Source organism: Aptenodytes forsteri, unplaced genomic scaffold (genome assembly GCF_000699145.1).
Source record: "Aptenodytes forsteri isolate BGI_AS27 unplaced genomic scaffold, ASM69914v1 Scaffold66, whole genome shotgun sequence".
In the NCBI taxonomy this organism is placed as follows: Eukaryota; Metazoa; Chordata; class Aves; order Sphenisciformes; family Spheniscidae; genus Aptenodytes; species Aptenodytes forsteri.
Window position 1 is genome coordinate 1,844,830 of NW_008795131.1, and position 12,039 is coordinate 1,856,868.

Sequence of the window (12,039 nt, forward strand, 5' to 3'; positions counted from 1 at the left end):
CCGAGAGCCGAGCAGCCGGCTCCCGGCCTCCATAAACCCTTTTATTTTTTTTTTTTCCCCCCTCCCCTAAAAAACCAACAGCCTATCTGCGTTCCCACCTCTCCTCTCTGCTGTTTGGTAGCTCCCTAACATAACGGCGAGTGGAGAGTTGCAGCTGTATGGGAGGCTGAGCCCTTTGTTTGTCAGGAGGGTCATGTTTATCTCGCTGGATAACGAGGGATCTAATGGAAAATTGTCTCCTTTGGGATTGGCTGAAGATTTCTTAAATTCAGAGGTGTCTGGTTTCCTGGCGTGGCTTGCTAATCACCACGGATATTCATAGTTACGTTATGGTTTCTTGGTGCTGTGAGAGTTTATTCTGGTGTTGGTGCCTTAACTGCTCTGCTTTCCAGAAAACAGCTCTTCAGATTTATCCTTTTGGAGCATTAGGGTAGTACTCACAACTTGGAGAGGCACAGTGCAGTGATTTTTATGTTAAAAAAAAAAGGGGGGGGGGGGGGGAGGAAAACAGAAACTTTAAAGGCCAATGAAGATGCTTCCACCTTCCAAATAAATAGGCAATTTATTTTTAGATAATATATAAATAGACAATATATGTTTACTTAAAAACCCCAGATGTTTTCTTGTGCAATTTTCAGCTGTAGAGCGTAAGGCTGAAAATGGGAAGTCCTTTAAGGAGAGTAAAAGTAACTTGATCATTGAGAGAGGACTAAAAAGCAGATACATAGCACCACTACCAAGAAATAAATGGGATATGATTGCTTCATTTTTTTTTTTTTTAAATGCTTTTGAATCCATGAAAACGCAGTGTAGCTGCAGCTGGATTTTAATAGCTGTCTGAGCTATTGTGGAATGAAATAGTTCTTGATGGTGTCATGTGATGTAGTAATCACTGGTGGGTAGAGTAGGGGTGATCTCGCAATGTTTTATCCAGTGCTTTACTAGCTAGTTGTTAGCAGATAAAGTTTAAAAAAAATATAAAACTGACAATACTTTTTTGTTTGTTTGTTTCCAGAAAACTGATTGGGAAGTAGCCATAAAGAGTATTAACAAAAAGAACTTGTCGAAGTCACAAATCCTACTTGGAAAAGAAATAAAAATCTTAAAGGTATGTTAATTTGCAGCGATTTTTAAAGCTGCTTTACTTGAAAAGGAAAAGAGACTTTTGACCTAGTTCATTCCGGGTCATGGGTAGTATCACAGTAATTGCTATTCTGCCTTTTGTTTCTTTGTTAGTTCCAGGAGAAATCCAGAACTAAAAAGACCAAGAAAAAAAAGAAAAAGATACTTTTTTAGTTCTGGAAATGGTCTCAGAACAGGTTATGGGTATGCTTTTGCAGTTAAAAGTGGAAAATTGTTGTAGAACCAGTCTCTGTGCTTTGCTTATTGCACATATAGAAAACTTTGTCCTTCAGGATGGCTAATGCGGCACTTTTCCCAAGCAGTGCATACAACAGTCATAGGTGAGGGTAAAACATCAGTCTTTGGTCTTTCTTCATCATCTTTGCTCAAAGATGCCTTGAAAGCTGAAATCAACATGCTGAATTTGATTCCTGAAGCAGTCTTCCTACTTCTGAGTTGTGTTAATTGACTTAAGATGTGTAGTGTGGCTCTAATGAAGGAAATAAAACCGAGCATCATTTAGTTTTTCAATGCTATTTTACAGAAATGCCTCCTTGGATGGTCTCTTAGCATTGTCTGCTCTCTGAACTTCACTGCATCTCATTTTACATAGCTTTGCAGTAATAATTAGTGCTGCTTTCTTTCCATGTTTCCAAGCTTCTTGAGATACATCACTATTTTATATACTAATATATGTATATTATATTCTAGTATATTTATTATATACCAGAAATTGTAGTGTTGGTGTCCTATGTTAGTGTGCTGGAAGTACTTAGCAAAGACAGATGCTTTTTTGAGCAGTTAAAAATAATTGCATGAGCTGTCCTGTGAGTTTTATTTGGTGTTACTTGGTTTGATTTCCATTTTCTTGTAAAATGGTAAGGTTGACTTTAAAATAGTTTTGTTGGTTACTCTGCTAAGGAAGCAGTAATAATTAGTGCTGCTTTCTTTCCATGTTTCCAAGCTTCTTGAGATACATCACTATTTTATATACTAATATATGTATATTATATTCTAGTATATTTATTATATACCAGAAATTGTAGTGTTGGTGTCCTATGTTAGTGTGCTGGAAGTACTTAGCAAAGACAGATGCTTTTTTGAGCAGTTAAAAATAATTGCATGAGCTGTCCTGTGAGTTTTATTTGGTGTTACTTGGTTTGATTTCCATTTTCTTGTAAAATGGTAAGGTTGACTTTAAAATAGTGTAGTTGGTTACTCTGCTAAGGAAGAAATTGTGTGAGACTATAAAATTAAATTTAGTCAGTTTTCAGTACTCATTAAAGGATCTTGTGCTGTAGTACTTTCTGTAACAAGACATAAAAAATAAATTCTGGAACCAAATGTTTTTATGACCTCTGAAGATATCGCCTAATTTCCTATTCCTGTAAATATTGTCAAAATAGCTGGGATTTCCTCCAAATTCCATCAGATGGTCTAAAAAAGATACTACCTTTCTTTGTAAAATTTGGTTCTCTTTGATTATCACCTGGCATGTTAAAATAATGACAACAACAGGCTATTTCCATAATACAAATATTTTGTTTTATAGGAACTTCAGCATGAGAACATTGTAGCTCTCTATGATGTCCAGGTAATATATATTTTGATGCCTTTTTCTTCATTAAAATTCATTTATGAAAATATAATGCATATATATGTATACTGAGTAGAAAATTTTGAATGGCTGTATATTTTGTTGCTATAATCAGTTTGGCATTTAGAAAGAGAGATCCAGTTCCCTAGCAGCAGCAGGGGAGTTCTCTCATCTTCAACACACTATGCACTTATTTTGTATTGGCTCTTTTTAATAAGCAGGATGCCCGGTTGGGATAGAGAGCAGTGAGGAATATGGTTTATTTCCAGGCAGCAGGGGCAAGTGGCAGCCCGAGAACCTCTGCAGAAGCTGTTTGTGTAGTCTGGTCCTGCCTCCAGAGAAAAAGCATCAGCTGGCTGGGCTGGGAGCTCTGTCGGTGGCAGTAACTATTTTCCTGAATTAGCCTTGTTTCCTTGGCCCTGTAATTTAATTGGAAAGTGGGTGTTCGTGGATAACGGCTGAATACACCTGAAGGAAAATGTACTAGTAGGAGTTGATCTGAATGGATGAAGCAAGTGACATTAAGAAGTCAACATAACTTAAAATACTCTGTTGTAGAAAAGGAGCAGCGTCTTTGAGATCTCTGAAACAAAGAAATGTATTGTATAGTCCTGTGTCACGGTGAGGAAGAACTGAAGGAAGCAGAAGACCATGATCACAGATGTATATATTGTTGTTGCCTGTGTTCAAAAGGATAGGATAAAGTATAAAAGCCAAGCAGACATTTGGATCTTTTCAAGTAGGAGAAATAAGTATTAAATTGCTTCAAATTGTCTTCCTCTTTTTATTCCCAGGATTCCGCCTGATAAGGTGAAGGAGTTAGTTTTCTAGCCTATCTAGAGTAGTGTATTCTACTTAATAGGAAGTACATTTTTTGTATCCTAAGGCCTGCAAGTGTTGAGTCAAGCTAAATATGATGTGATGTAGGTTATGCAGCCATTTGTTCTGCTTGAATAAGAACTATACGTTTATCTCCTGGGCTCAATTCTAATCTTAAATACAGGGTTACATTTATGAAAAAATTATTAAGAATCACCCTTGGGGCATCGCGTAGGTAAAACAATGCAAAGTAGACATTTTGACGTTCTTCAGCTCGTTCTGTCTTTACACGTTTGCATCCTAAAAGGTTTTCAGCTTACATGTAGATGTGTATCTGTGTAGCTATAGAAATCTGTGTTCACAGGGTATACGCTAGGCAGGCTCAGGTTTTACTCTGTGTAGCGCTACAGGACATGTACTAATTTCTGTTGACTTTTGGTACAAAGCGATGGTGTTCATGCAGTAACAGACTATGCATCAAAGCTTCCCATTTGGATGTATAGACTCTGTTCCCTCCTGGGTCTTGACTTCAGAACTCTGCATTTTGAATGATATTAGCTGCTCTGAGAGGGAAAGTATACTCTCTTGTGCTTCTTGAAGAGACCAGGCTTTCCTGAGTATTGCTGTGGAAATAATCTCTCAGCATCCTAAATTTAGTATATCCAGACATTTTAAAAGAAACTGGAATTGTTGACAGAGGGCGTTGGTGTGTGAGTAAGCAGCTGAATTTCAGATTTATCATTTACAGTTGTTTATATGTGAAGATTACTTACCAAGCTTTGCAGCTCAACCTGAGGGTAGTTGACTAGATAATGTATTTTGATGATTTAACATTGTGTATTTTCTAAGCCTTGGAGAGGCTGTTCCTTCTTTTGATTTATGCACAGAACATCCACAAGGGAAGAGAGGACAGAGCTGTACACTTGTCTATGGTTCCTTTACCTAAAGGTTATTTAAAAATACAACTTTTATGCTTTTCTGTTCTGCCACAGGAAAGGGTGCCCTTAGAGTGACAGGACTTCTTGAATGATCAGTCGTTGTATTCTCCATTTGAGAAGGGGGTGTTCCTGCTTGTCACTGACTATTGCATTTAAATAATACGAACAGTTAAAGCAAAGAGAAGGGAAAGCCTGTGTCTCATACCATGGATAGATTTCAAATACATTCATGGCAAACATAAAGCTTGGCAGTCTGATGCTACTTCTATAGAAGAAATTGCTTTGCAAAATATGGTCTAAAGAATGTGACACTTGCACAAATAAGCTTTTCCCTTTCTGAACAGGGCTATGTTTGTGAAATATTATACATCATTAACTTGTATGATTACATTAATTTATAACCCAGCAAGAACGAACACTATGCAAGGCATTCCCATGTCTAGTAGGCTGTTACACCTACCAATTTTCTTTAGCATTTCATGTTCTAGCCTGTACTGCCCTTTTTGTTTGCCATAGTATTGTGAACATAGCGATATAGTACAGCAGATAAGACTTTAGGATTTCAAGCAATTTTTAAGTTACAGAAGCTATTTTTTTTTCCTCAGTGCTGGAGCCAGTGGAGTCTGTGTCACAGTAGGAAGTTCTCAGTGTGACTGGGAGTTTGTTTTATTTTTATAGTTCTGTTGGTCTGAAGTTTTTCTTAACCTTAGACAGTTTGAAATAAGAAAATGCTCATGTTTCAGATGGACTGTTTGGCAGACCATTTAGCTGAATAATCCAAGAACTGATTGTTGTACCGAGTTTTCAGATAGAAAAGATGGTGTGCAATGTAAATGGCAAAACTAAGTGGAAAAAAAAGTGTAAATTAATTGCAATGAAGAATAAATATTTTTACATCTCATAATATTAAATGAAATTATTTGTACTTAATGGCCATACTTTGAGATTAAAGCTATATCCCTGCATAGCAATTTGGAATATATCTTTTAAGTTTGAGAATGAAAGGGTAGTTGTTATTTGACATATTGCAAAAGGCTTCATTTGGAATTGTTTTCACAGGAGGTAGTTAGATTCTTTCTCTTTCGTCTCTGTTCATTTATGGTTGTGTTCCTGTTGCATGATCTGTGACCAGTCACACAAGTCAGTGTAATAAAGATAACATACACCATTAAGATTTTAATTAGATCCAGGGAGAACTTATGAGCCCTTCTGCTGATAGTATATGAACATTTTAAAACCTTCTACAGTTGCTTCAGCTCCTGTGAACGCCATTTTGATATGTTACTTAGTATGTATAGGGTCCACTGAGTTAAATTACTAGAAATGCCCATTCATCTGGAGACACACCCGAATGAATTGGTGTGCCGTTAATGTTGTATGTGCGTTGGTCGGCATAAATATCTTTTGTTCTGGTGCCAGCACGATAATTGCACTTGATTTCCCTAAGGTGGTTACATGCAACACTGGCAGGTTTGATCGGCAGTTAAGCATTTTATGCAAGCAGAGCATACCGTTGTTGTTTGTGCCGTCTCAGAAGGCCGGGGATCTGCACACAGCGGGGCGTGGAGACCAGTGGTTCTCAAACTGAAGGCATTTGTAGAGATACTTAAATATGAACTCTCTATCCGTGAGAGGCAAATGTTTTGCAGTAGTAGGGCTCTGAAAAATAAGCATATGCAGCTCATATCTAAATATGAAATTAATTTTTCATTAAGTGAAATGCTTAAAAAAACCCTGAGAATATAATAGATGTATAGCAAGGCATAACCTGCTGAGACAGTTTTTACTTACCTTCTTGGGCAAGAGTTTGGTATTCTTTCTTTCAAGAATAAAAAAACTCTTGAATCTCTAAAATGGTGTAAGAATGCAGCTCTTTTCCCATGGTGTTGCTATGGGATGTCATTCATCCTGCAAAAGAAGATCAGACAGTCTTGGATCATGTTAATTGGGGAAATGGAGCCCACTGTTTCTCAAAAGCAAAAGGAATCTAAAATAACCTCTAACTAACCAGCATAAAGTACGTTGAGATCCTTGGATAAAGTAGTATGCTGAAGTATGAAGGTATCAGTAAGTTATTTGGAATGTGCTATATTTAGGACATGAATTTACAGTTTTGTGCAGTTCATGATCCCAAGTGTGTGCTGAGTAGAACTAATCTCTTACACAGTGCCAGACAGTGCCTGTTTTAGCAAATAATTTAATTCAAAACCTCTTTAGAATGTCAGCCGTCAGAATGAAAGCCTGTAATGTATCTTGGAGATAGCATTTTAGAAGAATGAATTAATGTCTTCACTGTATGGAGTCTGAAGTTTGCTATTTGAACAGTAGTTTAGGGAGAACTAATTTCTAGTGTGTTATTGGAGAAACAGTATCTGAACAGAAATTGTTTCTTGTCTTAGCTTGTTGGTACATAGCTGACAAAATAACCGCAGCTGCTTCTGCTGTCCTTGAAAGCAGTGAAAGTTAGTGGGAACAAAGCCAATGGTCCTTCTGGTACCTACACCTCAGCCTTTACTTATACACAAGTGCCTGTGAGTTCTTACTAGGGATGCTTATGGAAGGAGCCATGTTTATCTATACCTGTTTTACCAGTGGGAATTAAAGATTGCTGTTTGGTTTACCGAAGGACTCCAGTTGGTCTGGTAGTATTGCACCTGTTTCTTGAGGCGGTTGCTTCAAGCATTCCGGTGTGTGCTCTTGATCTTGGTGTCTCACAGCTTTGATTGCCTCCGTACTCTCATCATAGCTGTTTCTGAACTGTCGTCTTTTGAATGAGGATGTCTCAATATCTTTATTTTTTCCCTTGGCTCCTTGATTAAGGCCTTTGTGTTTGTCAGTATCTGTCCTCATTGTGCATGGAAATAGTCATATGAAAACATGCTGTCCAGACAAGCTTTCAGATAAAAAGAAAAATCCAGCCCTGTAGAAATTGTGAAGGTTTTGAAATACTACCTGGCAGCTGATGCTAACTGGAAGGTTGGTTATGACAGTATTGGACTGCAAGGAATGACGCCAGTGTAGACGTTGAAGGTTAGGGACAACCAGTTAGAATTTGTTTTGGCTCACGGAACCAAAGAGTTGGAGTTACTACATAGTCCTTAGCTTACCTGCTGTGCCTAGATGCTATAATTTGTATTTCAAAACTGTTTCAGAAGATCTTCAAGTACGCGACCGTGTTAAATGCTTGGTGTGCTGTGAACGGTTTTGCCTTTCCTTTGTGTTGTGCAGCAGGCCAGCCTCTTTTACTACCTCCCATATATATTAGTTAAGTACAGCATTTCACATAACAGAAAATGAGTGATACAGCTATTGTGGTACATTTCTCCATGCCTGATTGCTCTTTTATGTGAATAATTGGCAGCATGCATGCTATTTGAATCCTACAGGCACATGTCAACTGACATTTAGGCTGAGACTTAACATTTAGTCAGAACTAACAAAATGTTCAGTCCTTTAGACATGGTAGGAGCTGAACATGTCAGAAGCTGCTGCCGTGGTGCACTCGCAAAGCAAAACAAGAGTATCTGTAATACAGTAAGAAACAGCCTTAAAAAGATCTGGACGAGTCCTTTTTCACTACATCATTAGAACTTTGGCCAAATGTATTTAATGGTTAGAAAAAATGAGGAGTGTATTCCTGGCCAAAAAATTAAAGCAAATATAGCACAAATTAACATATCAGAAAATTAATCAGATAATAGCAGTGCACAAGCTGTGAGGTTAACTTTCATGCTTTTCGGAGTCCATCATAAACTGCAGCTAAACAGAATCTATAAACTTGGAGCAAAAATGTAGTAACTATTTCTTTGCCACAGCTTCTGCTTTGGCAGCTCACTAAGAGCTCCTTGCAGACTTTCAGCTTGTTCTAAAGGAGGACTTCCTAACCAAAAAGAAATCTAGGGTATGTTTCTGCCAATACACTAGAGTTCTAGCAACAGCTGTCAGAAGTAACCATGGATGTTTTGACTTCTTTTTCAATTAATGTCTTTTAAATGGAACTACTGCACTGAGCCTGTGATTTGGGTTGGAACTTCACATCCCCTGAGACAACTGTTGGAAGTCTGGGATTGAAACACAGCAAGTTTTGGCAAATATGTTGCCTCTTAATCTCTTTCTAGTAGGTTTATCTGTTAGCTTTCAAAATTGTAAAATAGTTTCCTATTAACCTTTACTATCTACTTGCAAGTAAAACCTAGATTCAGAATAAGAGGGAGCAACAGTAGGTCTTTGTCAAGAAAACTTTAAGCAACAAAGCAAGGCATGCTGGGCAAAACTGTTCTGTAATTGTTGCAACACAACATACATTTGTTTTGCTTGATTATTTTTCTAGGTAGAAGTGTAGGCCAGAACAACTCCAGCTGCAGTAATTTTATGATCTGTATGTCAGTGTAAATTTTTGCAAGCTTTGTTATCTGTTTCAAGAAGCAGTTCAAAATAGCTTGCTAGGTCAGCTTTATTCCTGAATGTTAGATCTGAAACATGCTGGTTTACTAATCTCTTCCTTTTTGAGTAGCAAAAAGTCGCAAGTCAACAGAAATCACAAGTCTAGAGAACAATCATAGAGATGGCCTTATTTTTCAGCAAAATAATTTAGAAGGGAAAAATGTATTCCCACAATGGAGATCACATTCCCAGTCAGGCTGGCCAAGAACTGTAATGCAAAATCTAAGCAACTGTGAAGGGATGAACAACTTCAGCTGTTTTGAACTAAAGCTTGCATTGGTGGGATATTGAAAAGGGTTTGGTTATGAGTTAAAGTTGGGACGAGATGCAGCTGGGGAGCTTGGTACCAGTACTGTGCAAAATATTACTTCTGCAATACGAATTAGATACGACTTTTGACCGGTCTGGGAAAAACTTTTTGTGAAACCTCTGATCTGCTCTGCTGATTTAATAAAAAAGGATTATCCAAGCTACAATAAGGAAACACACTCTACTTCTTACTTTGACTTTAACCCAGCGACTTTTTTGATTATTAGTAATCAAGAATATCAGTCAAAAAAAGATGAGTAGTGCTATTTGAGGGTAGTCTAGTGTAGTCTGTAGAAATGGCTTTCTTTAAACAGGTGAGGGCTAGTACAACAGGACAAATCAACAGCTCGGTATTTCTGAAGGGAGCAGTTTCATTTGAAAGGACTTTGTTTCCAAGGGAATCCAGAAAACACATTCTTTTAGTTCTGTGATGAATAAATGTCTGTCATGAGCTGAGCATTACATACTGCCATAAGCTGCTGTTTTTGTTCAGAGTGTGTAGTGTAGCGGAGGCACTGACGCTGTGGAACATCTATTTCTGATTCATGGGATTGCTATGTTCGGGTGGAAATCCACTAGCCGAGCTTCTTTCTTGTCACTGGAGAACGGTTGGTTTCCATGCTTCTTAGCTGTGTTATTCTCTTACACACCACAGTCGTCCTTTTAAGTAAAGTGATCCTCAGTTCCAGAATTTTCACTTTGATAAATTGGGATCTCAGAGTTGCTGTTTGACAACCTTGGGGTTCCTGAAAGAAAGTGAGTTTCTGTCTTGGAAGATGTTGTTGCAAAGGAACAACGTAGAAAGAAACAACATTTATCATTATCTATTTTCAGTAATTTATAGAGCAAGTAATTACTTATCTCTTTTTGCTTTAATGTATGCACTTAGGTTTTGAGGCATTTATAGGATTGCAAATTATGGTTCGTGTTGGCCACAGCTGTTACAGCAACATTGAACAATTGGGACTTCCTGAAATGTGATCTACTGCTGCTTTAATATTCTATATTGGTTGGAGTTTGCCTTTCATTCCCAACAGATTTGACTAAAGTTCCTAGAAACTTGCTTTCTTTGAAGCTAATTTCCAAATGTAAACAAGTCTGTAATGTGCTTGATGTTCTGAGTTGGAAAAAACCTCAAATGCATTTCTGTAACGCAGACGAGGGTGGCTAAACTAAGTGCTTCCAGAAAGTGAAGCAGCCTCATACAGTCTTGAATTAACCTTAAAACATCCGGTTCCTCTTGAACTGTACTGCCTACAGTTCTCTGTAGTGGATATCTGTATCTGTGATGGATTGGTAGAAATCGGCTTTAATGGGTTGTACCATCCACGTGCTCTGTGCTGTGTTTGATATTGAGGGTAGTTGGTTTCCCTAGCCTGGGCCCATGGGCCCATTTTTACTTTATTTTTCTGTTTAAAGCTTCCTAGCCTGACCTGTTAGCGAGCCCTTGAAAATGGCACTCTTGTGGTAGTTCTTGCCAGTATGGTCAAATTGAACATGTGCTGAGGTTTTAATACAAGCACTGAGAAAGGTGGCTATGTTCACAGCTTTTGTTTTGCCATGCAATGTGCCTTTTGACTTTTTTAACGCTAGTTAGCAGAATACAGTCAGACTGTCTACAGTTCCACTTCCAACTGGGACGTATGCCTGGCCTTGTCTGGTATGCCATCTCGCTCTTTTCCTTCAACTGTCTCAAAAACATATTTTCCCACAAACTGTCAACCTTTGTTTAAGTTTATTTTCAAAATGAAAGGGAGGTAACATAACATGTAACTAGAAACATCATCCTGTTTATTGTATACTTGCCTTATGTTTCCTTCTAGTTCTCTTTGTGTTCTTTTCCGTTCAGTCTTAACTCAATCAGCTCAGAGGGAAAAAATGCTTTTACTCTATAAAAGATCTCTGAGCGTCTTCAACTTTGTAGGCACAACAAAACTGTTTTATGCAGGAGACTTTGTGGAAAACAATGTTGATTATTGGCATAGACAGGTAGGCTCTTTCTTCCCTCACACAAAATAAATATTTGTAAAAAAGATTAATGTCCTTGCTACAGTCAGGTTTAAGCACAGGCATTTTTACTGCATTTTTGTGGTGTGTGTAGATAATTTACAGCAGAAGTTAGCTAATCTGTCTTTCAGTAACTCTTGCCCAGTTACAAGAGAGGGAATTCAGGTTGCAAATAGGTCAAAGGAGGTCAGCGCTTTGGAAAATCTCAGTAGGACTGCCATACCAAATCACACCTTTGCCATAAGGCATTTAGGTGCATGGCAGGGACGTGCTTCTGCCAGTGACTCACTGAGGGAGATAATTTACAGAAGTATGCATGATTCCTGAATTAATTGTCCTACAAAATAGCGTTTGGGAATCAGATTATTCCAGACAGTTAACTGCTCTGTGATTTCTGCCTGACCTTCGGCTTGTCAGATGGCAGAACCAAAGCTTGTTTTACCCAGAAGCGGGGAACATAACTTCGGAATTCCTCCGTAGAAAACTGGTCGTCATCGCCAAATTGTCTTGCTTACAGGTTGTAATTCTGTCCAGTATATTTGCAACTACATATTACTGTCCCATTAGTTACTGATTTGAGTGATGTCTGATAGCGAAAGTTTAATTATTTGTAAGGGCTCTTAATACAGGGGTTGTGTTGATAGAGCAGTCCAAGGCAGTGGAAAGCCAAGGGAGCGACGTAGGGTGGAAACTGATGTTACTTACTGTATGATGCTCTTTAAATGATAGCTTTAGTCTTCAGGATATTGCCTGGTGATTTTTTTACATATACTAATGCTTTTGAAAATGTGAAATATTTAATGG

The 12,039-nt window shown here is 38.0% G+C and overlaps 1 protein-coding gene across 1 annotated transcript in view; it reads left to right on the forward strand.

Annotated features, from left to right (window-relative positions):
* Positions 1–12,039, forward strand: part of ULK2 (unc-51 like autophagy activating kinase 2) — a 40,686-nt gene that overhangs the window by 379 nt on the left and 28,268 nt on the right. The window contains exons 2-3 of the mRNA XM_009278193.2: positions 1,016–1,108; positions 2,675–2,716. Of these exons, the coding sequence (XP_009276468.1) occupies positions 1,016–1,108; positions 2,675–2,716 (135 nt within the window). The remainder of the gene's footprint in view (positions 1–1,015; positions 1,109–2,674; positions 2,717–12,039) is intronic.